Source organism: Lottia gigantea (genome assembly GCF_000327385.1).
Source record: "Lottia gigantea unplaced genomic scaffold LOTGIsca_59, whole genome shotgun sequence".
Lineage (NCBI taxonomy): Eukaryota > Metazoa > Mollusca > Gastropoda > Lottiidae > Lottia > Lottia gigantea.
The window spans coordinates 974,945-996,976 of record NW_008710013.1 but is presented as its reverse complement, the minus strand read 5'-3'; the positions used below and the strand labels follow the sequence as shown (position 1 = coordinate 996,976).

General features: G+C 32.7%; 2 protein-coding genes across 2 annotated transcripts; one reads left to right on the top strand and one right to left on the bottom strand.

Annotated features, from left to right (window-relative positions):
- The first annotated feature begins 10,967 nt into the window (after nt 1-10,967).
- On the top strand, nt 10,968-18,283 carry LOTGIDRAFT_235099 (hypothetical protein). The gene is made up of 4 exons (XM_009063651.1): nt 10,968-11,571; nt 13,674-13,787; nt 16,683-16,838; nt 17,311-18,283. The coding sequence occupies exons 1-4, from the start codon at nt 11,379-11,381 to the stop codon at nt 17,535-17,537; spliced, it is 690 nt and encodes a 229-aa protein (XP_009061899.1). The 5' UTR covers nt 10,968-11,378; the 3' UTR covers nt 17,538-18,283.
- A 207-nt stretch (nt 18,284-18,490) lies between these two features.
- Nucleotides 18,491-21,594, bottom strand: LOTGIDRAFT_166579 (hypothetical protein; the record flags this gene model as incomplete). Its single annotated transcript, XM_009063650.1, has 3 exons — nt 18,491-19,134; nt 20,636-20,711; nt 21,298-21,594. 3 exons carry the CDS (start codon nt 21,592-21,594, stop codon nt 18,491-18,493), a joined length of 1,017 nt encoding a protein of 338 aa, XP_009061898.1.
- Nucleotides 21,595-22,032: the final 438 nt, after the last annotated feature.

Genomic DNA, 22,032 nt, shown 5'->3' with positions numbered 1-22,032 from the left:
TTACAAAATCAGAGGCATTTACTACACACGGAAATTGATATTTTGGCTGACATTTACATTTTCTTAAAATACGTCAAAACGTTATTCAGAGATAACGGCCTAACCAATTTTAATGATTTTTGTGTCAAATGAAAGAGCATAAAATTTTTAGAAAAATGTTGGAAGCCGATTTTTGAATTTCGCTTTTGCTTTTTTGCAATTTCCGGTTGAATTTTTTTCGAAGTTTGAAGGCTCATATCGGGTGACCTTGACCTTGGATCATATTGACCTTTACAGAATTAAAGTCCATTGACCTTGGCTATCGGTTGATACTGTTATATTTTATCTCCGGTTTCTACTTCCGGTTTTATAGCTGTCCCAAGAAAACACAATTTTCAACTTTGTACTGCTCTAGCACGAGACCTAATTACAATAGATGGTTATTGTTTTCAGATTCGGAATGAACTTTTTGTGCTCTTTCTAAATATATACATCAAAAGTATTTAATGCCAAAATTTTGACTTTTAACACTGACTTTTTGATTTTTAAATTTGATCTTTTTCTACAGGTTGATTGATATTTTGATTGCAAACTAAAATCAGTTTTCAAAATTTTGGTTCTGGCGCTATATGCTTGTAAACGTTAACTTCCGAAATTTTATAGATTTTTGAAAAATTCTTTTTGCAACATGCTAAAATTGTTAATATAAAAGATTTTCGTTCCGAAATTATTAGATCAGCTGCCATCTTGAAATGACAAAATTCTCTATAAAAGTACTTTTTGGGATCAGGGTTTAATTGTACACATTATTAGAGAAAACACAAAATTTTTTATGTGGGCGTGGCAAATCCCAGTTACTTTTACCTTTACCTTAAATATTTGAAATTGTTACAACTCGCAAAGTTTGCATTTGTCACCGTTGGAATTTTACATGAAAATAACTCACTGGATAGAGCAATAAGTGATAAAGTTATATTTGTTTGGGCCTTTTACTTTAAAAAATTGAATAGGTTGCCGCTGTGTTAGGTCGGATACGAACTGAATTGGAACCGTCCTTGGATCTAGTTTTTGTTCATCCTTAGTCAAACACACTACTTAAGTAAATAATAATGGACTTGCAGCGGTTTTCCGTTGGCATTATAAAATTGAAAGCTCAATTTTTGTATCCCACCTTAAAGTTGGGCGATATGGGATTTTTTGTGTATCGCGTAGTGTTTACCAAAAGTTTAGAGTGTGAGATATAGGTGCTGTAAAGAACACATCGTAAAAAGCTCACAAAGAACCAATAGGAAGCTTATTATGCCACAAAAATGCCACAAAAGTGCCGTGGTGAGGTTCACCGAATGACTATAGGCTTACTTGAACAATCAATCAAAATGTAACAATATAGACCAGTGTCATAGAAAGTAGTTGTCTAATGGCAAACCTTAAAGAAGCCACGTTATATTATATAAATGGAATGAATGGAGTCCTACTTTTCCATGTTATATTTTATAAACGTTTTCTAACTGTCATTTTTTGTAAAAATATATTCCTCAAACTTATCAGCGTAAAATTACCGACTGAATTAAAGAATATATTGATGAGGTTTGTAAACGTTTATTTGAGCTCAGTGATATCGTCTTTTTACGTCTGATATCGCAAAAATATCGTCACGATAATATCGCAATGGTACACCGGTATAGGAAAAATGCCATATCGCATCGTCCGTTTTTTTCATATACCGTTTTCTTTCAATAATATCGCTATATCGCCCAACTCTGATGCCATAACCAGAAGATATACGTTTGTCATTTGTTGTGCTCTTTTATTGACTTATCAATATGTTTAAAACGTTTCAATCCAATCATTTATATTGTGTTTTTATTGGTGTTTTCAAATCTTAGAAAAACTTCTTTTGGCCTTCAGTTTATGTTATTACTTTATGGCAGAGATGATTACCCGCGCCCTGGAAGGCCTTCAACAACAACCAATCCGGAAAATTTTACCTGGGTGTATCACATGGGGATGGCTGATCAACAATTGACCACTCGACATAACCAATGTTGTGGGCATCACTGATTAGAGGGTTGAAAACATCATCACATTTCTGAAAAATTAGTTTCTAATCTCTTTACAGAGGATGAGAAATGTGTTAGATTCCCGTGACAATATTTCCCGGTTTGAAGCAGATCTCAATGTGATTTTTGGTCACTAGGGTTAGAGTGGTGAAGTTGAAATGATTCCCAAATTTATCTACGTGAAAGGTTGAAACGGTGGCAATGCAGATAGTTGACCATTGATCTCGAATATGTTACAGATGAGCTAGAGTATTTATATCTATCCTGAATGCTCTGTTGAATTTTTTTTTTAAGATAAGGTGTATTAGATATTGACGATGGTTTGCTGCAAACCTATTTCATTTCGTTTTGATCGTGTATGATGTGTATCATTCTGTCCCACTTAAAGCTATTTCCAATGATTTATCAATTTACATCGCTATGGATACAACTCATATATAATTTATTGGAATCTTTATATTTGTTATGATAAAGTGATACTCAAAACCCAGTTTCGTTAATTGTAGCCTTGTTCCAAACAAGCTAACTATCTTTGCTATCATTGCAGTAAGGCAAAAATTCTCTCAGAATCAATGTGGAGAATTGAATAATATTGACCCAAACCGGCTTGTATTAACACGTAAGCCTGTGGCGATTATGAATGATTGAATGATAAAGTTGTTAATAACGACCTGCCTTGAGCTAAGTATTTACCGGTCGAATGTATGGTATTAAATTCTGATTACTGAATCTGTGACATTTCTAGATTTTGAGGAGATTTAAATCCGTCTATTTTTAATAACTGGATTGCGTTAATGTTGACCTTTCTCTCCTGCTTTCTCGATGACAATACTGAGACGACGTAGTAATAACCTTGCCTTTGGCAAACGAACTTTAACGCTAAGATGATAATAATGATCACTTATATACACCGATATTTGTCGAAAGTGCCATTCTGGTAATTCAAAATAGGTATGCAGTAGCTGTGATAAGATGAACTTATTCATGTGACTTCTGTTTAAACTAGATATAGAGTTTCGGTGAGACGTGTCACGTCAGGTACTCCACGTTTCATAAGACCATGAATGGAACTGCATTACTTACCGAATTGACCAGCCTCTAGCACACTGTTTATATAATGATATGATTCAATCTGATGTCTACCTCATAAGGGATTTTGATATAGTTGACGTATGGAGGATGATAGATCCCTAGCCATTAGAATTAGAAAGTGAAATTAATTCCAGGTGTATGGTAGGTATATACAAGTGGTTGCCTAGCCAGATACGTCCACTTTCCTGATACATTTTCAGTATATCAAGGGCAGTCAGCTATCTGTGTCAAATCATACCAAAAATCTAATTCGTGCAAGATATTGTTGATTTAAACAAAATCACATTATTTAATAAATTCTGACAAAAACTGTCACCTCTATCGCCAACAAATTTGACGAGTGTTTACTAAGTCATGGGCAATAACTCAAATTCTGTTGATAAAAAAATTGTCAAATTCAATCTTTTATTATAAATGATCATACCAAATTTCATTTAAATCGGATGAAAACTGTACTCTCTATTGTGTTCACAAACAAATTTTGACGCGTTTTTCAAAAATCAAGGGCAATAACTCAAAAACCGTTCTTCGAAAAATCGTGAATATCGAACATGTCCAAGATCTCATCAATATAAATGATCACACCAAATTTCATTCTAATCAGATGAAAACTGTAGTCTCTATCGCGTTCACAAGCCAATTGTGGACCGACGGACCGACGGACGGACGGACATGGGTGACGACAATATACGTCCACATTATAATGTGGGCGTGTATAAACCTTTTATCAAACCTTTTCAATCTCATCGCCAAACAAAATGATGAAAGCAGCTGCCTGTCTAAACATATTCTTAACCTAAATGCTCTCACCAACCTTAACCAGCAACAAAATAGATTTCATGTTAAATATATCATTTGCCTGTGTAAATCTACCTCAACTATCTACTTTAGTACATTTAAACTCTTTCAACCTTCTGTACCAGGACAGCCAATAAGTTGAAAGCGGTTACCTGTCTAAACAAGTTCCGCAATTATGCTGCCACTAAAATGGCCAATGACAAGGAAATGAGCATGCATGCAAGTGATGAAACTGATGCGGTTGAGGATCAAGGTCAATGTGAAGATAATTCTGAATGGTCAGTACAAACTGAGTACCAGCTTGTAGAAAATCTGCGTTCCGCCAAAATTGACAATATTTCCTATCAAAAATATCCTTGTATAATAATTTGTCGATGTTATCCCTTTGTGAACAGCGCAGGTGGGTTGATATAGATATTGGGTTGTAAGAAGTTGCGGATAAAAAAGTTTCCTGTATAAACAGTCCAAAGATAATAATCAGTTTATTTTCTTGTTTAGCACACCAAGAGATCTAGATCATATATACCAAATCGCATATGTTTTTTCTACAGCTGGAACTCTACGACAACTTGGTCAGCATAACGGTGAATTGACCTGACCTGTCTTGTCTCGTTATCCTCAGCCTCAAATACAATCTATAAAACCACCCAATTGTATTACTTAGTTATTTTACTGTATTGCAGGTCCTTATCTAGACGTAGGATAATGATTTTTAAGGATTAATTTTCTGTACCTTCTCATACATAAAATAATTCAAGATAAAAATCGTTTACAGCGTAATTAACTTCCATTCCACGTGACCTTTTCTCAAGGTCAGGCCATATCAAACTAATTACAACCAAGTGAGAGATGGTACAGCCAGTGTGAGAACTTCAGATCGATTCCTAGCTTTTCAAGAAAGCAAATTACTATTGGATTGAGTAGTGTAAACTAATTTAAAGTCTACTAAACGAGTACAAACCTATTGTAACTCATGTCCACTGGCCATACTGAGACATTGTTAAAGACGATTGATGGTTTACAAATATCAATTGTGTTAGTGATTCACCTAATAAAACAACCATTTCTAAGCTCTAAATATTCAGAATAAACAAACGATTTATTGTGCAGGTCTGGATTTAAACACCATGTAAAATCAAGATATACTGGGCGGAATGGTTTTGCATTCGTTCAAATCATTGAGTTTCTTCTAAAAGAAATCGAACATATTCGAACAAACCAGATTTTCGGGGTTCGGCCTGCTTATGATTCGTGTCTGGGTATTCATCGGTTTTATGGAAATGGTTGCGTTTTATTGAAACACAGTATTTTAAAAATATGTAATGTTTTTCTCCTGGTGATATAGCTACTTGAATAGCATCATGTTTTACAAGTTAAAGTGATAAAATATCACCAGAGTGACAATCAACTGATAGTTAAACGATTTTAAACTCTTAACGATTACTAAAAGCTTTTTAATACAACATTAATCGACCTGAAAAGCCGTAGAATTGAGCACATCCAATTCATGTATGAACGAACCAAAAGCTTGAGATATTGACTTTGAAGCTAATGTGAAGACGTGTTATATATAGTTCATTGGCCTGTTTTCAGATTTAATAATTTCAAGAAAAGAATTATTTAAAAAAGAATTACAAACTTGACTGACAAGCGCAACCCATCAGTTATATATTATGTATACATAACTTTTGGGTTAGTAGGGAAGAATCATGTCAAAATTAGCCCGACAAATCTGGCCCTACCCGTTCTTCCGATGTGTTATCCGGATCGTTAGTGTTTGGGAATGCTCACCATCACAAAAGTCAAATTTGGCAAATTTTGATTCATTAATGGTTCACCTTTGTATTGATGACAAAAGTTTTGCCAAATTTGGCTGTTGTCATGGTAAAAACTCAAAAATTAGCGATCCAAAAATGGATCGGAGCAACTCCCAAAAAGGTGACGTTTTGCCGTGACGATATCACACCCGAATATCACGTTGGAGGAACGGGTAGGGCAAAATGTTAAATCTAAAAATAACATTAATGTTTTCTTTACGAAATTAAATAATCATAAACTAAAGATATTATCAACATCTTTGTCTGAATTTAGATAGAAATAGCCGTGATTTTAATGAAATTTACTCAAAATATGAATAGAAAAGAATTTTCTTGCTTTCTTGATACTGAGTTGATTAGCTAGCTTCAATAAAGAATCTTTCTTGATTCTATTTTCAGTCAGTCTTTCATCCAATTGCCACACCGGATCTTAGTTTGTCCGTAGAACTATCTAAATAAGGAAACAAATTAATTGTAGTTTAAGACCGCGGCTCTATTTTTAACTCTTTTTGATTGGTTTATATTATCCGAGGTCGAATCTCTTCAACAGTTACTGTTAATTTATGACATCGAATATGATTTTCTTGATCTACATTCTGTGTAATCTGTTCCGACACCTTTAGTTGAGTAGAATTAATTAATGTTTGCAGAGTTAACCGCCATTAAAAATATCTTGTATTTCAAACATAACATGATTTGGAAGTAAAACGCTTTATATATTCCGTAAGATCCCTAGTGTGCATCGTATAGTGGCAATCGCTTAAATATTTGTTTGATAATAGAAAGTCGCTGCTCTGGTAAACTTGCTGAGATCATGTCAGAATCGCACTTGGCCTCTGAATTTACAAATTTTAACCAAAGAAAACCCTGCTTTTATTGTTACATTACTTTTGGAATGAGATTATCCCCGTCATCTTTACAGGTTAAAGATTTTGAGATTGTGTACGTTACAGTTGGTGTGACCACTTCCGGACAAAATCTTCTTTTATGGACAATGCATTGTGTGACTCACTAATTCCATCTAGAGGACTTTAAACTTTAGATCATTTGAAGATTGACAAATTTCGGAAAATTATCGTCTCTATCTCAATTAAGTCTTTCATTTCACCACCATGAGACAGCTGTGTCAAATCTATATAAAATACTATGACACTTTGAACCGACATCTATAAATACCATTCTCATAAACCGGAAATAAACTTCATCATGACGTCATTAACAGAGCAAGAGTTATTTTAGGCTTATTTATCTATTATGTATAACTCATATTTGGACTATGACGTCACCAATGAACTTGTAAATGGAATTCAATACAGTAATTTCTCACAATAGATCCAGAAGGTCGTCGATTCAATGTTCCCGGTTGTCTCTGACGAGAGTATATTAAATCGTTCTCTATTCTTCGCAGATGAGGAGTAAAATGTTGTGTCGAGAGTTTCTTAGTTTATAAGTATCATAAAGTGAGTCAATTCACTGTGGGAAAGAAATCCTTACCTTATCCCAATCTGTCAAAATTTTTGCAAAAGTCCATTTATTTAAGGGATGATAAATATTTAAACACGTATTCGAGTTTATTTAATTATAAGGAATAAACTCGAATACGTGTTTAAATATTTATCTAAAATAGCAACAAACTTAGGCACAAAATTGGCGCATAAATACCTAAAATTTAAACATAACGTTAATGAACTGATTCTAACAATTGAGACGTCCTAGAGAACAGCCAATCAAAAATAAGTAGGTCACCTATTTAAAGTCTACTGTCTACTGCTTGAAAGTTGACGGAGCGGCCACATTTGAAGTTCAATTATTGAAAGCCAAGGTTCGAAATAAGTCCATGATTTTGTTGATATTTGGAGAATGCACATTCGAGGGAATTTGGAAAATACTGCAATCATTCAGTGAAGTGTAGATTTCGGCCCTGGTGACGTTCGAAGAAAAGACATTGACGCTGTGTAGTGGCCACTTCAATCAAACTCAATGTTAAAAGTAGTCCGTTAAGGGGCGGAGCTTATATTTACATTCCGTTTACACAGATATAAACCGAATTCACGTGACCGCTGCTATCCAACCAAATTGCGTGATACCGTGTAAACGGAATCGTGATTTAATTATTTCTAAACATTAGCAGAAACTTTCAAGGTTCAGTCAATGCTACATTTTATTGTCTTCCTATTCCTGTATGAATTCTGCTCTCTATACCTTATGTGTGTGTATGTTCATTGACATAATTGCATATATTTTTAAAATGTATATATTTTATTGTATTTAATCTATATCTATCAACTTGTTTTGCAATTTTTGTATATAAAGAAAAGGGTCATATAGGTGAAAGCCTGTTCTTTAATCCATTTCTTATGAATAAAATAAAAAAAAAAACATTTAAAACAACGAAATGAAATGGATATCTATTTTCAATCAAGTTTATTAACAAGCACCCACAGAATATCCACTCCCTTTTTATTAAAACGGTGTTACAGGTGACGGATGCTTCACAACTTAAACGAAATTGATCATTACCATGCAAAGTGAAGTGGATTAAATTTGTAAGCAGGTGTAAAGTAGTACTCTACCTAAGGATACCCAAAATATCACATAAAAACATACAGTTGCTTTGTGATTCAAACTGGGTAGGTTTTGTGATTTGAAATAGTTTGTAAATCGTTAGTCGAGCTGAATCTCGTTCGTGGTTTGTTATTAATATAGATTCTAGTTTTCGCATTCAATTTCTTGGCATTGCACTTTTCCAAATGCACAGCCAGAAATTTTCAGAATATTTCAGCATTTTTTTGTGACAGAACCTCAAGAGAAATGTTCTCCACCAACGCGTTGCATCGTTTTACCTGTTTTAAGATCTTTATTGATCTCAACCGAACACTGCACTCTTTTTCACGTTGCATTTAAAGGGGCGTTCTGTTCTTTTTGTAGTTCAAATAGATTTTTTGCTCAAATTTGTGAAAACACCAAAATAGAGAATGTGCCCCTATCCAGGTCAAACTAGGTCAAACTGATTAATTAACAATTAGTAATAATTATAATTAAACTTTTTTAAAAAAAAAAATCGGTTTGATCAAGCAGATACATAGATGTAAATAGCATATTATGGAAATATTTTCAGGGATAGCTTATGCCCTTATTGAAAATGAAAATTTTGCATAATGACCCTTGGAATTTAAATATAGACATAGATGTTAAGTTTCATGTTTTTCCTGTGCTGGATTCAAACTACGATCTGACGAAATTCTTATACTATACGTCATGTTCTTAGCCAATGAAATATTCAACCAATCAAATGTTCTATTCCGCTATGGAATGTGTGGAATTCTGGGATACTTTTATCAGCGTTTTTTATTAGCTCTTAGATATTATGATAACATTTTACAACAACGAGTCGAAATTTGACTGAAACTAGTCAGTATAAAATTTTATTGAATAATAGCTCAAGGGTATGTCTTACTCGTCACAACATTATGTGTACTAATATCACCATACGATCACGTCATAGATAAATGTGTCCGAAATGGTAATTTAGTATCAAACCGGTTTCTAATTTGAATAGACACTAGTATCAAGACTCTCGTGACCTCTGAATATAATGTAGTTTTGATAATCGTGTCTATCAATTGAGAACTCATTCTATTACAAATTGTATTCATCTCACCTAATTCACGTGACCTAGAATGAACCAGGTGAGATATCATATAGGTAATCTCAGGTGAAGTTATTGTAAGATTAAGGTAGGCCGTTATGTTTATCTTGTCCTTATACAAGATTGGAATTTCATATATATCTTTGTAAATATTGTGAATATTCGGATATATTGGATTATTCTCATGCTAACATAAATCCAATTAGTATCAGTGGTTTGAAACTTTGTTTCTTTTTCACCGTTTCATTAATTTTTCAGTTGACGTGATGGATTTTTATAGGTTTGATTCATTAAAATTTCTTATGGTCATGTTTCATTCTGGTAGACATTGAAAGAAATTATAGGCCCTACAACTCTACAGCAAATTTAAGTATGACCTTAATAGCAGTTTAAATTTAAAATTGTATTTCCTCAATGTATGATCAAGCCATTGTGTTGCTTTCCTCATATTTCAAGTCTTATAGTGTATGAACTGAAACAAGAGTCATGTCATGAGTAAGAAATACAGGGTTGCTCAGTTACGTATTACGAATCAGAAGAAATTACGTAGATGCATTGCAATTATAAGTAGTCAAAAGAAAAACTAGCATACCCTTCTGAACAATACTAGGTACTGTACTTTATTCATATCCATTATGATGATTCATTGTATACATAGACGGTATTGAGTTGTTGTATTCATGTTTTAGAATATCTGATCACCTTTCTGTGGTCTGGATTTGAATAGATTTACAACTTTAGTGAGGTGTTGCCATATTGGAAATCCTGATATCATACAATGAGAAATGAGATCTTTTCCTTTATGAAACACCTTTATTTCTAATCACCTTATATAAGTTGTAGTTCACTTGAACATTTTTTACTCTGATATGACTATAAAACTGACATCGCTAACCACAAAATTCATAAATCAAAAGGTTATTTTCATACTTCAACACCTTATCTTAAATTATGATATTGAAATATACTAGTGAAGGTAAGATGGGTTGAATTGTTCTTTATATTATAATGGGTATGGTTCGTCATTTTAAGTGTAAAACGTATTTTCATAAAGAAGGCATGCATCAGAGAATGTAGAATTCAGAACTTGAGTAAATATAATAGATAATAATGTGAGATTTCGTATAAAAGTTTAATGGTTCATATACCAAAATCATTCAGAAATTTGTTATATACGACTGCCTATTGGTTTACTTCTTATATATGTGTTTAATATAATTATATGCATTATAATATTTACATTAGAGCAGTGAATAACGTTTACTTCTATAAATTCAAAAAGTTAAATATCTCCTGTTACGTAACTTTCTATATGAAATTCGTGTCTATATGTAGATTTGTGCAATATATCATCATGATGGCCACATACTTCCATAAAGATTCCATTTTATTCAGATTAAAAACGGAAACGATTATATAGCCTTTATTCAAAAGATATGTTAGCGACCAAAGGGGACTATAAAGTTTGTCATTGCAGATATGTGACTGAAAGGGTTTCTTGGATCTCAAACACACGTTTGGTAAAAATAGAACGTTGATTTCTTAATGAATTGAAAATTATTTTTTATTTTCAGAATTATATTGAGAATTATACTTATACAACCGAAATTACTTCCAGAAGGCTTTTACGTGACTGTGTATAAAATATAGAACAACAACTAGGTTAATTCACAATAGGTGTGTTGTATTAGTCAAAATATCGCTATCAATTTGAATTTAAGATATTTGAAAAGAAATCTTTATAACAAGGTCAGGATTCGCTCTGTCGGTTTCCTATTTTATAGTGTTAACTGTTTGTGTTGTGGTTCTTTAACAAATTATTCTTACCAAGGAGTGTAACAGGGCGTGCTTTTATTATCTACTCTATGTATTTGAAGCGATGACAATTTCGTTAATAATCGAAGGTTGTGAGGTTTATTACAGAATATTAACGGAAATTTGATTGATTTGAATGGACAAACATATTGTAGACTAGAAATTAAAATGGGAAACAAATTTGTGTGTTTAGGGGTTGTATTGTTCATGATACTTGCATCACTCACTCTGAATCTGGTGGCCATTTTAACAGACCATTGGTACAATGTACAGGCGGATTCGTTGGGAAATTCAACATTTCAAAGTAAATGGACGTATCATTATGGTATTTGGAAAAAATGTTATGAATCTCTACCCTCAGGTGAGTAAGATGTGAAAATGTTATGGTCCACGTATTAAGGAAGACAAAACAAGCTTGATTTATATTAGGTTTTGTATATCAGGCCCTACACCAGTATCGAATTGGGTATTTCGTTTTGAATACGCTATAAAAGCTTTTGTAGCATTTAAATTATTGATGATGGTTAAACTGTGTTTAAGGATTTACATACTATTTTAAAGTGGCAGTATATCATTTTTTTCAGAGGCCGAAAACATACATCAATATCTTAGAAATGTAACTTTAACTTTTATGAAAATTTTAACTTAAAAAGTATCTTGCTTTGGATTTTAGAATGCTAAAAAGTTGAAAAGTTTACGAAAGTATTTAAACTAAATCAAACTGCTTAATTAACAATTTGTACGCTCATCCATTTGTAAAACAAATTCAAGTTAATCATTTATGAATGATATATTTAGTAAATCTTTCCATGTATAATTAATGATAAAAATTATGCATACTGCCTCTTTAATAGCCAATATCAATAATTATGCAAAAGACACAACTGGGGACTAGTAAATCTCTGTAGACCCGTACCTTTTTCTCATCCAGCAATGAAAAGTAATAAATGTGAAATGTATATTGTGGATACTAATACCGTTTGTATCCAGTAGTCAATGTTAATGGAGGATCAGATTGTTGATATTTGTTCGCTGTCATACCATATAGTATCTGATGTAAAAATCGAAGAGTAGCTCTGTACCATTAAATACCCCGGTTTTTACTCACCACAAATCAATACCTTAAGTCATTAGGAATTATTGTCAAAATCTAATTTGTTTACCAGGGTGAAGCGAGGTACGAGAGGAGGTCCCCCGGGGACAGGCATCCCGTTACTCTTCAATTACCATACTTTCTGCTCAGTTAAACATCCTCAATAATTGACGTATACATTAGAAATTTGTCGACCTTCAATATATAGAATGTTTTTGTAATATGTTAATTTTATAATAAAAATACAATCGTTAAATATGACGTTCAAAGAAGGAAAATCTCGCAGGAAAGGGAGATCTATAAAGCTATAATTCTGTATTTTAATTAAATAAACTTGTGCTTTAACCGGTAATTCAGATTTGTACATTGCAATAAAATAAGTGTAAACCGACTACACATGTATATTATTGTCTATATACACAAGCTATATAAAGTTAATGTTATTTTGTCGACTTGTAGATTATCAAATCGTTATAAATGAGAAATCGAAAGTAGGTTGTCTCGGGAGAACTACTTCTTACATTGATTTTGTTCGTGTATCACTTCTATATCAATCGCATTCATCGACCATTTCATACAAAATATACTCTGGACGCTGTTTCGTCTTCTATGGCAAATAATTGTTTCATTAGAATTTCTTTTTGCTTAATGTAGGAAAATGGAGTTTTACGTTCTCTTGCAGTGTCCTAATAACTTTTACCTGTATTATCCATCAGAGATATTAGATTATAATCATCTGTACACTGTGTTATATTGTCACAAAATTCAGATATACATTGTGGCTGTGATATTTTATATCTTAATATAACACAAAACATTTTAAAGTAATTTCCAATAGATTCAGCGTAATTATATTCCAAATAAACAACTTTAGGTATCAGAAAGTGATACTATGTCTTAGAATGAAGATACAATTTAAGTTCTCAAAAATGGTCAATGAGTATATATTCATCAGTAATAAAGTTACAACAGAATCCCTGGAAAATCTGGAAAATTATTGAAAAACTCTTATCTTAATATTAAGCGTTTTTAAATAGTTAATTGCATATTTATGGATAATCACTAAGTTTTTTTAATTTATCAGAGTGTATAAGGATCCTGTTATGTTATTTATGACACCAGGTATATCTACCGATGAATACATGCTCTTAGTTGGCCAAGTTTAAAATTTTAAAATTTTATGTTAATTCCAAGACGTATACAGAGTTGCATCGGATGATTCCCAACCAAGATGGTCTAGAACGCATGGAACATTAAAAAAGTGTAGGTAGTACGTGCATAATACTAAATTAAGTCCACCAAAAGCTTATAGGTTTCAGATATATGTTATCCTGTGTATTTTTTGTAAACATAATTGCACCTTGCTTCAGATACCCCTGTTGTAAAGGAGCGGGTTGGTAGTAATGGGAATTGTATATTTATATATGAGGATATGATCCAAAGTCATGAAGACACATTACCTTATGATGATCAACTTTATTTACGTAAGTTTTATATTCAATAGCATTTACACTCGTTTGGTTGTGTAGTGAATTTGCAATTCTATCATAACCTGCAGTGTTGTGGTTGTCGGGCAACTGTTGTGTTGGTGGGTAGCAGTATGCCATATGTTTGAAAAGTATCTTTCAAGAAAGATGTTTCAAGAAAGATGTTTCAAGAAACAGTATCGAAATCCAAATTTCCATAAAGAAAAATATAGTATATCTTACCCAGAATCCTTCAATCATTTTGTTACAAATGTTTGGTCATGCAAATAACGGTACAATTCGTTTAAGTCCATGATAGTATGATCCTGTATCAACTTCCGGATAGTATGTCTTTGACGTTTTGACAGTACAATAGCGACTTACAAGGAAAACCAAAAAGTCCCTTTAATACGCCCATATTCTAATGTGGTCGTACATTGTCATCGCCCCTGTCCGCCCGTCGGTCCGCCCGTCCACAATTAACTTGCGAACACAATACAGTTTTTATCTGATTTTAATGAAATTTGGTGTGATCATTTAACATGATGAGATGAGCTCTTGGTCATGTTTGAATTTAAAGATTTTTCGAGTCATTCCCCTTGACTAAGGAAAACACATCAACAATTGTGTTTGAACACAATAGAGACTATAGTTTTATCTGATTTTAATGAAATTTGGCATTTTGATGATTTTTCGATAAACAGTTTTTGAGTTATTGCCTTGACTTAGAAAAAATGTGTCAAAATTTGTTTGTGAACACAACAGAGACTACAGTTTTCATCCGATTTAGATGAACTTTTGTGTGATCATTTTGAGTTATTGCTCCTAACTTAGTAAAAACGCGTCAAAATTTGTTTTTGAACACTATAGAGACTAGTTTCCATCTGATTCTAATGAAATCTGGTGTGAACATCTATTACAATGAGATCTTGGTCAAGTTTGAATTTGAATATTTTTTAATGAATGAAATTTGAGTTATTGCCCTTGACATAAAAAATTTGTTGGCATTTTATGTCAGAATTTTATCAAATTTTGTGTTTGATTAAATCAACAATATCTTGTAAAAATTAAATTTTTGGTACGATTTGATACATATTGGCGCCACCTTTGATATACTGAAAATTTATCAGTGAAGTGGGCGTATCTTGCTTGGCATCCACTTGTTATTTAAGCATAAAAATGTCACTTACCAAATGACACTAAAATACCCCAATTCTCCCTCGGTTGATAATATTCAAATGATAATTCTGTTTTGCGTATTATGAAATTTTTGATGTAAATTAAAAAAACTAAAAATGTTCTTATTACAACCACTTTATAAACTTTTTATGATCACAGTGAGCTTTTAAGTAAGTCATTAAACGATTATTGAATTTGTACACCATTGATGTTCACTTCACGGTTCACCATGTTCAGTGGTTTATGTAGCCTGTGTATAGCTCTGATCTTATCTATATGTTTTAATGAATGATTAATTTTAAAACAAAAATTAATATCCTCTGATATGAAAAACTCGGAACTTTCATAATTTAGATATCATTTTGGATTTTTGACGTCACTGAAAACTATTCATAATTAGCTTTTTTATACGCCCACTTGAAATGGTGGGCGTATATTGCTGTCACCTATCCATGTCCGTCCGTCCGTCCGTCCGTCGGTCCGTCCACAATTGCTCGTAAACACTCTACAAGGCACAATTCTTGACTGATTTCGATGAAAACTGGTATTGTTGTTTGTTATCACCCAAGGATGAACCCTATTGAAAATCAGAAAAATCGGAAAATATTTAGTATGAGTTATAGCCCTTGTTCTTGAATCGCTCGTAAACACTCTAGAAGGTGCAATTCTTGACAGATTTTGATGAAACTTGGTGTGAGTGTTTGTTATCACCCAATGATGAACAGTAATTAAAATCAGAAATATCAGAAAGTATGATTTATTGCCCTTGTTCTTGAAAAGGCGTTCAATTTTAGCTTGTAAACACTCTAGAAGGTTCAATTCATGACAGATCTGGCCGAAACCTGGCGTGAATGTTTGTTCTCACCCAACGATGATCCCTATCGAAAATTTAAAATCAGAAAAATCGAAAATATTCAGTATGAGTTATTGCCCTTGTTTTGAAAAAATGCGTTCAAGTTTTAGACTGTAAATACTCCAGAAGGCTCAATTCTTGACGAATTTGATGACACTTTTTGAAAAAGTTCAAAAGAAATGTATGGTATGTCTGAAGGTTGAATTCTTCATACTGGTAATTTATACTGTATTATCAAATATTTTATTCAAAATCAAAACTGCCAGTGGTGGTATATTACCTTGCAAGCTATCTTCTTATGTGAATGACGATTTTTGCGATAGACCGAATTAATCATTTGATTTATTTTATTTTTTATAATAAAGTACGCCTTTCTGGCTTCTTTCAATTAAAATGTTCGATTTTTTTTTCTTCAAAATCAGAAAAAAGTTTGTATGTTGTTTTTACTACTGGCTTCAATTTCATGGAACACTAGACGAGTTATCTTTCCTTGATTAAACTTAATATAAAGTATTTCTGCTTCGTTAGTTCGCTACAAATGAAGACCAAGTTTTTATCAATTACACGGCATTACACTGTAATAACCTGCTTATTGCTTTCAACAATTTCAGCCGTACAATTAGTTAAAATCTCATTTCAAACATCGGAAACATGGTCCACGATTGGTTAATATTATATGGGATGGGAATACTGAAACTTTCTGATCTTTTAAACCATTAATAAATTATCTTGTTTGTTTGTACAAGAAATGAGATTGATATCATTAAGTCCCAAAATCATTGTGATTAGATCATCACAAATATAAATACATCATTCTGAAACACAACTTCAAATTATATAGTATCAATACAGCAATATACACAATAACTTCTTCAATTTAGATTTAACCAGATGTTTCGTAGCTTTTGCCATCTTGTGTGGTGGAATTCAATTATTTACTATTTTAACTCTGATATGTGGAGTCTGGCCAGCTGATTGTCACAATATTAAAAGATCCAAGATATATCTTGGTGCGGCATTGATGCTTCTTCTAGCAAGTAAGTTATTTTCTTATATTCACCCGATGCGTCATAAACTCAAATCTATAAAATGGGAATGAAATGGTGTCTTACTCGAGACTAACGAGGACGGCAATACCCTGCTAAGTCAAAAGAGGGTATGATCTTCTTGGTGTGCACAGACTGTAGCAAACGTCGTCAAATACAAAAACAAGGTGGTCAATAACTTGACTAATAGTCAACTTATTAGCAAACTTTATATTCTGTAATTATATCAAGACCGTTAAAGTAGTAATAGATACAAATTTTATGGCTGGTTTGTACAGTTTAAAACCCATTACTAATTATTCTACCTGATAATGTAGAGGATTGCTTGAGTTGTAGCATTTAAAGTACTTAAATTTCTTTGCTCAGCTATAGTTGATACAAAATAAATGCTGTTCTTTTTTTATAATTACAAGCATTTAATTCTGTTATCTTTTACTAGTTTAGTATATTTTTACTGTTTTAGCTATTTGTGGAAGTGTAAGTGGAATCTGTTTTATTGCATTAAGAGATCTGGATGTCGATCCTCAAAACCTATACCCTCAAGGAGTCGCCAGTAATTATGATTGGTCGTTTATGATACATTGGATTTCAACGGGAATGTGTATAGTGGAAAGCTGTATATTATTGTGCCTTTTAAAGGAATCGTATGACGACGTGGCTGAAAAATTTAGTTATTATAATATTTACTAAATTAGGGGTGCAAAAGGAATTAGTTCTTTGACTGTTGCCCATTTGATCAACTCAACAGAACTTAAACAACTGGAATACGACAAAGCTAAACAACAGAAATAGAGGATTTACTGATGATCATCTCATGAAGTCGTGACGTCCATTCAAATTCCATTTCTCCTTGTTTGAAAATATAGTGGCGTATTCTGGGGACTAAATTTTCATAATTACTAAGTTTGGTTTTATTATTTCTTAATATTAGTTTGATTATATAATAGGGAAATATAGCATCGTCAACACATGGGACAAAAGACACTACATGATATGATACGAATACGCAGATAAAGGGAAATAACCACTAGCAATGGATTAACTTCGCGTCGTTGTGTTTCTTATGGAATTGCGATGATACTCCTGTCTCTTTATCGCAGTCATTATTACTTATATCATGTCTGTTTTATTTTGTTAGGTGCCCCTCTTTCAATTGTAATTGTTATCGTTCAAGCTTAATGATCATGGACCCAAGCTTTATGCAAGCTTGATAATGTCTTTTTTTCTCCAGTAAGCCGTATGCAACTATGGTGTTGATAACCGTTCCAGTCAAGACAGGTTAATGTTAATCATTGGCGAAAAGCTATGAGAAGAAAAAATAACGTTTGGAATACAAATCTCTATGGTTTTCCAATATGTATTCATGTTCCTAATTTCCATTTCAGATTCAGAATATTATAGATAATTGTTGCTTATTAAAATATTCTTAACTGTTCTATGAATAGGTTTGGCAACAAGTTTATTGGCTTATTTCAATAAGGAGGCCTACTGCTGTTATGGTAACAAAGTTATGAAAGACGCACGTTAAACCTTTATCATGTCAGATTTTTTGAGCAATATCTCATTGAAATATTATCTGCTCTTCGGAAAGAAAGTTTAACTGACTTGACGTCATCACTGCTTTAAGCCAGATTGGGATGTATTTATTGTAATTTTATTTGAAACTTTGGAATATTCGATGATGCCAAGTCGTCTGTCCAAAATACGTCCGTTCCAGATCCATCTACAGTTCCAGTTAGTAAACTTCTGGTACAGTTAGAATTTGTATCGGAGTACCACCATCCACAACGAAATCTATTGACACATTCAGACAACCATGAATAATCTGATCCGAGAGCAGAAAACTTCATTCCATTTAGGTTTATAGCCCCTGTAAGAGAGTCACCACACGATCTAGTAGTGACGGATGCACAGTTGAAGGTGTAACCCTCGGACTTAGAACCCAACCTAAATTGTGTATAATGATTAACGCAGAATGCAGTATCTGATGTGTAAATCAAAGTTCCCATTTTTTTCGATGCTCCATTTAAAATATATAGCCACTTTGTTAATCCTAACCATCCATTCATTACTGGGTTAGCACCGAAACCATCTTCATATTCTGTTAAAGTTTTATAAAAATCACCTGTTTCACAATTCTGATTGCGGTAAAATACTATGGTCCATCCACCATAACCAAATGTACATAAAACTTCAAATGGCTCTGGTGACAAAACAGGTTGAATGTCTGCTAGAATGTCTGTTAATGGGGCAGAGGACATGCCGAGACTTTTACCGTGAGTGCAATCTGAAATGAATATTTGAAATAAGTCGATAAGATTTCCCAAACAGTTATCAAATAGATTATCAATGAGATTTTCCTTGTAGCCTACCCACGAGAATGTTTGTCTCGAAGTTGACGAAAATCATTCAGAAACACAAATCTTACGCTTCGCTTAACATGTCATATCAATCCAGTGAAAAAGGTGTTTATTGGTAATATGATTTTTAGAGAGGAAACTTTTCACTCCACTCCAATATATAGGGTCATTTCCAAATATCCAGGAGGGAAGTACTACGTCCATTTCAATAGTAAACATTTCAATGAACTCAAAGACAAGTAAGTGGTAAAATTTATATTTAAAATATTAGTGAAATGACAAAGAAAAATCAATTCTGAATTCACTCTGATCGAAGTTTAGTAGCTAAAACTTTCATTTAATGAAAAATTCCAGAATTCATGCTGTTAAGAAGTATCTTTGTGTACGTTAGTAACCGAACAATTGTCCCTCCTTCAATCATTAAATTTTTTATTTTAATTTTGTCAATCGACACTTGAATGTTTCCGATTTACTTTGCAATTTAAACTTGATACTTAAAAGGAACATTTTAACAATCAACCGTAAGTTTTCAATATTACATCAATAATAAACTTCAGTTTTGATTTGAGTATAGAGATCTATCGGGATAAGTATAAAACATTAAGCATTATCATTTTAAGTCTACTGCTCTCTGATAGGTTTACGACTTTCTCCCTCTATCGTATACGGAGACATTTCGAGGTAAAAGTTATTCAAGCCGTACTTTGCCGTAGTTTGATTATTACATCGGAAATAGGTTATATGTCACGCAGTTCTAAAATAGTCTATTAATTGTAAAACATCAATTTTTGAAATTTGCGGATATGAGTTTTACGTATATACACGCAATACTGACAAAAGAAGTTTATTTTATATCTGTCAGGTGCATTAACTTTATAATTTAACGATTTTCAGTTTGCCAAAGTGTGAGTTTCCTCATTAGTTAAAACAACATAAAGGGAACACCGCTAATGAAATATCAAATACATACACAAATAATAAAATATTAAAATATTTTCACAGTTTCAATAGTGCTCAATACATTAATTGTGGTACGATATAGAAATATCAAAACAGAACCTAAAACAACAACATACATAATACAAATAATATATTATATTGGGAATTGGCAAATATCTACATCAGATCATAAAATTTTCTGATCGATTTTTTAAAATTATTTGTAATAACAGAATAGTGGTAATCATGCTAATGCTGTTATGTGTGCTATTTGAAACCCACATTAAATAATACGTACATACAGTCCAATGACACTGATGGACCATACGAGACTAAAAAGAATGACCTAAATGACATAAAATATTAATGACGGCCAACAGTCAGAGTGATGGACAGAGTGCAGAACTTATCTATAGACTAACCAAGGTTAAAACCCACTGGAAGAGCTAATATTCGTGAAATGTGATCAGATAGCATAATGTTTATTACCTGTTATTATTTTTTCACAGTTACTTCCATATCGTCCCCTTGGACACACGCAATTTCCATCAATATAACCTATTCTCTATAAAATAGAGCAGTATAATTAACAGAGATTGGTTTATATCTGTGTAAACAGAATGTAAATATAAGCTCCGCATCTTCTGTGTACACAGGGTTTTTCTGTTTATACATCGAACTGAAAAAATGTTCAGGTCTTAATTCTGTAACAAATGTTTTTTTTTTATTTGAGTTTACTAGCCAAATGTCCTTAAAGTAACTGTCATATATGAAGGAAGCCAGCTAATCGAAGTGTTTCGTCGCAAAATAAAAGGGCCAACATATTTTTCTATAAGCATGAGGATGTTATTGCCTCTCTGTATTTGTTGTCAATAGACAAATCGCCCGTAAGCGAAAAGGGGCGGTTTTCAGAAATGCGCTCCTGCGAAGGCAGTATTGTATCGTATATTCGTACTTTTGCGACATATGCATATTTCTTGTATGACATGACATTTTTATAAGTTATCGGTTATGAAAACCATTGCTTCAAGTAGCAAAGGGAAATGTCCCGTAAAAACAGTTTTTAATCTTCTAACGTTATATAATATTAAGAGAAAATAGCCCCAGATAAATATAAGTTAAAAGTGATTGATTGGCAATAATTAACATACCTTCTTAAAACATGAACATCCTATTGACTGACCTGGTACCATACAATTAGTACCATCTTTGTACAGAATGCATTGTTTAGAATCGGTACAATATAAATATCTTCGACATTCCGCTTCACCAGTACATAAAACACTACATTCAAATCTGGTATTTATGGATTCACTCCGTAGTTGGGTAGACGCATCACAGTTTGTGTTGACTATTTTCGTTTTTACAAAGGATGCGTTACGATCTCCACCAAAAACAAATGAAATGGCACAAAAATATAAAGATAGAGAAATATTTACGATCTCCATGATTGAACTAATTGTCTATTTTTCTACATATACAAGTCAGTATGAACACTGCTCTGGATTGGCCTCTTGTTCGTCAAAGAAGAACCGTGGTTTTCAAATAAAATATTGAATTGTTGCGTTTTATTGTATTGAGATTTTCTTCTCAATCAATTGATTCCATCAAATGATCAATATCGAGATATTTTTTTCTGTAAGCCTTCTCGTTATCATACTGCGTTGCAATCCATATGCCTTATTTTATTCTCCCATAACTTCATATTATATATGTTTATCTTAGTCCGTTTTAATCGAAGAAACTTATAACTCACGATAAGTTAGTGCAGTTGGCGTCGGATTTAAAATTTACAGTCCTATATATAAAACATACTTTAAAGTTTTTTAAGCTGATTCCGAGACTTATTCTGTATCTTCATAATATGACTGAATTGCATACAGTTT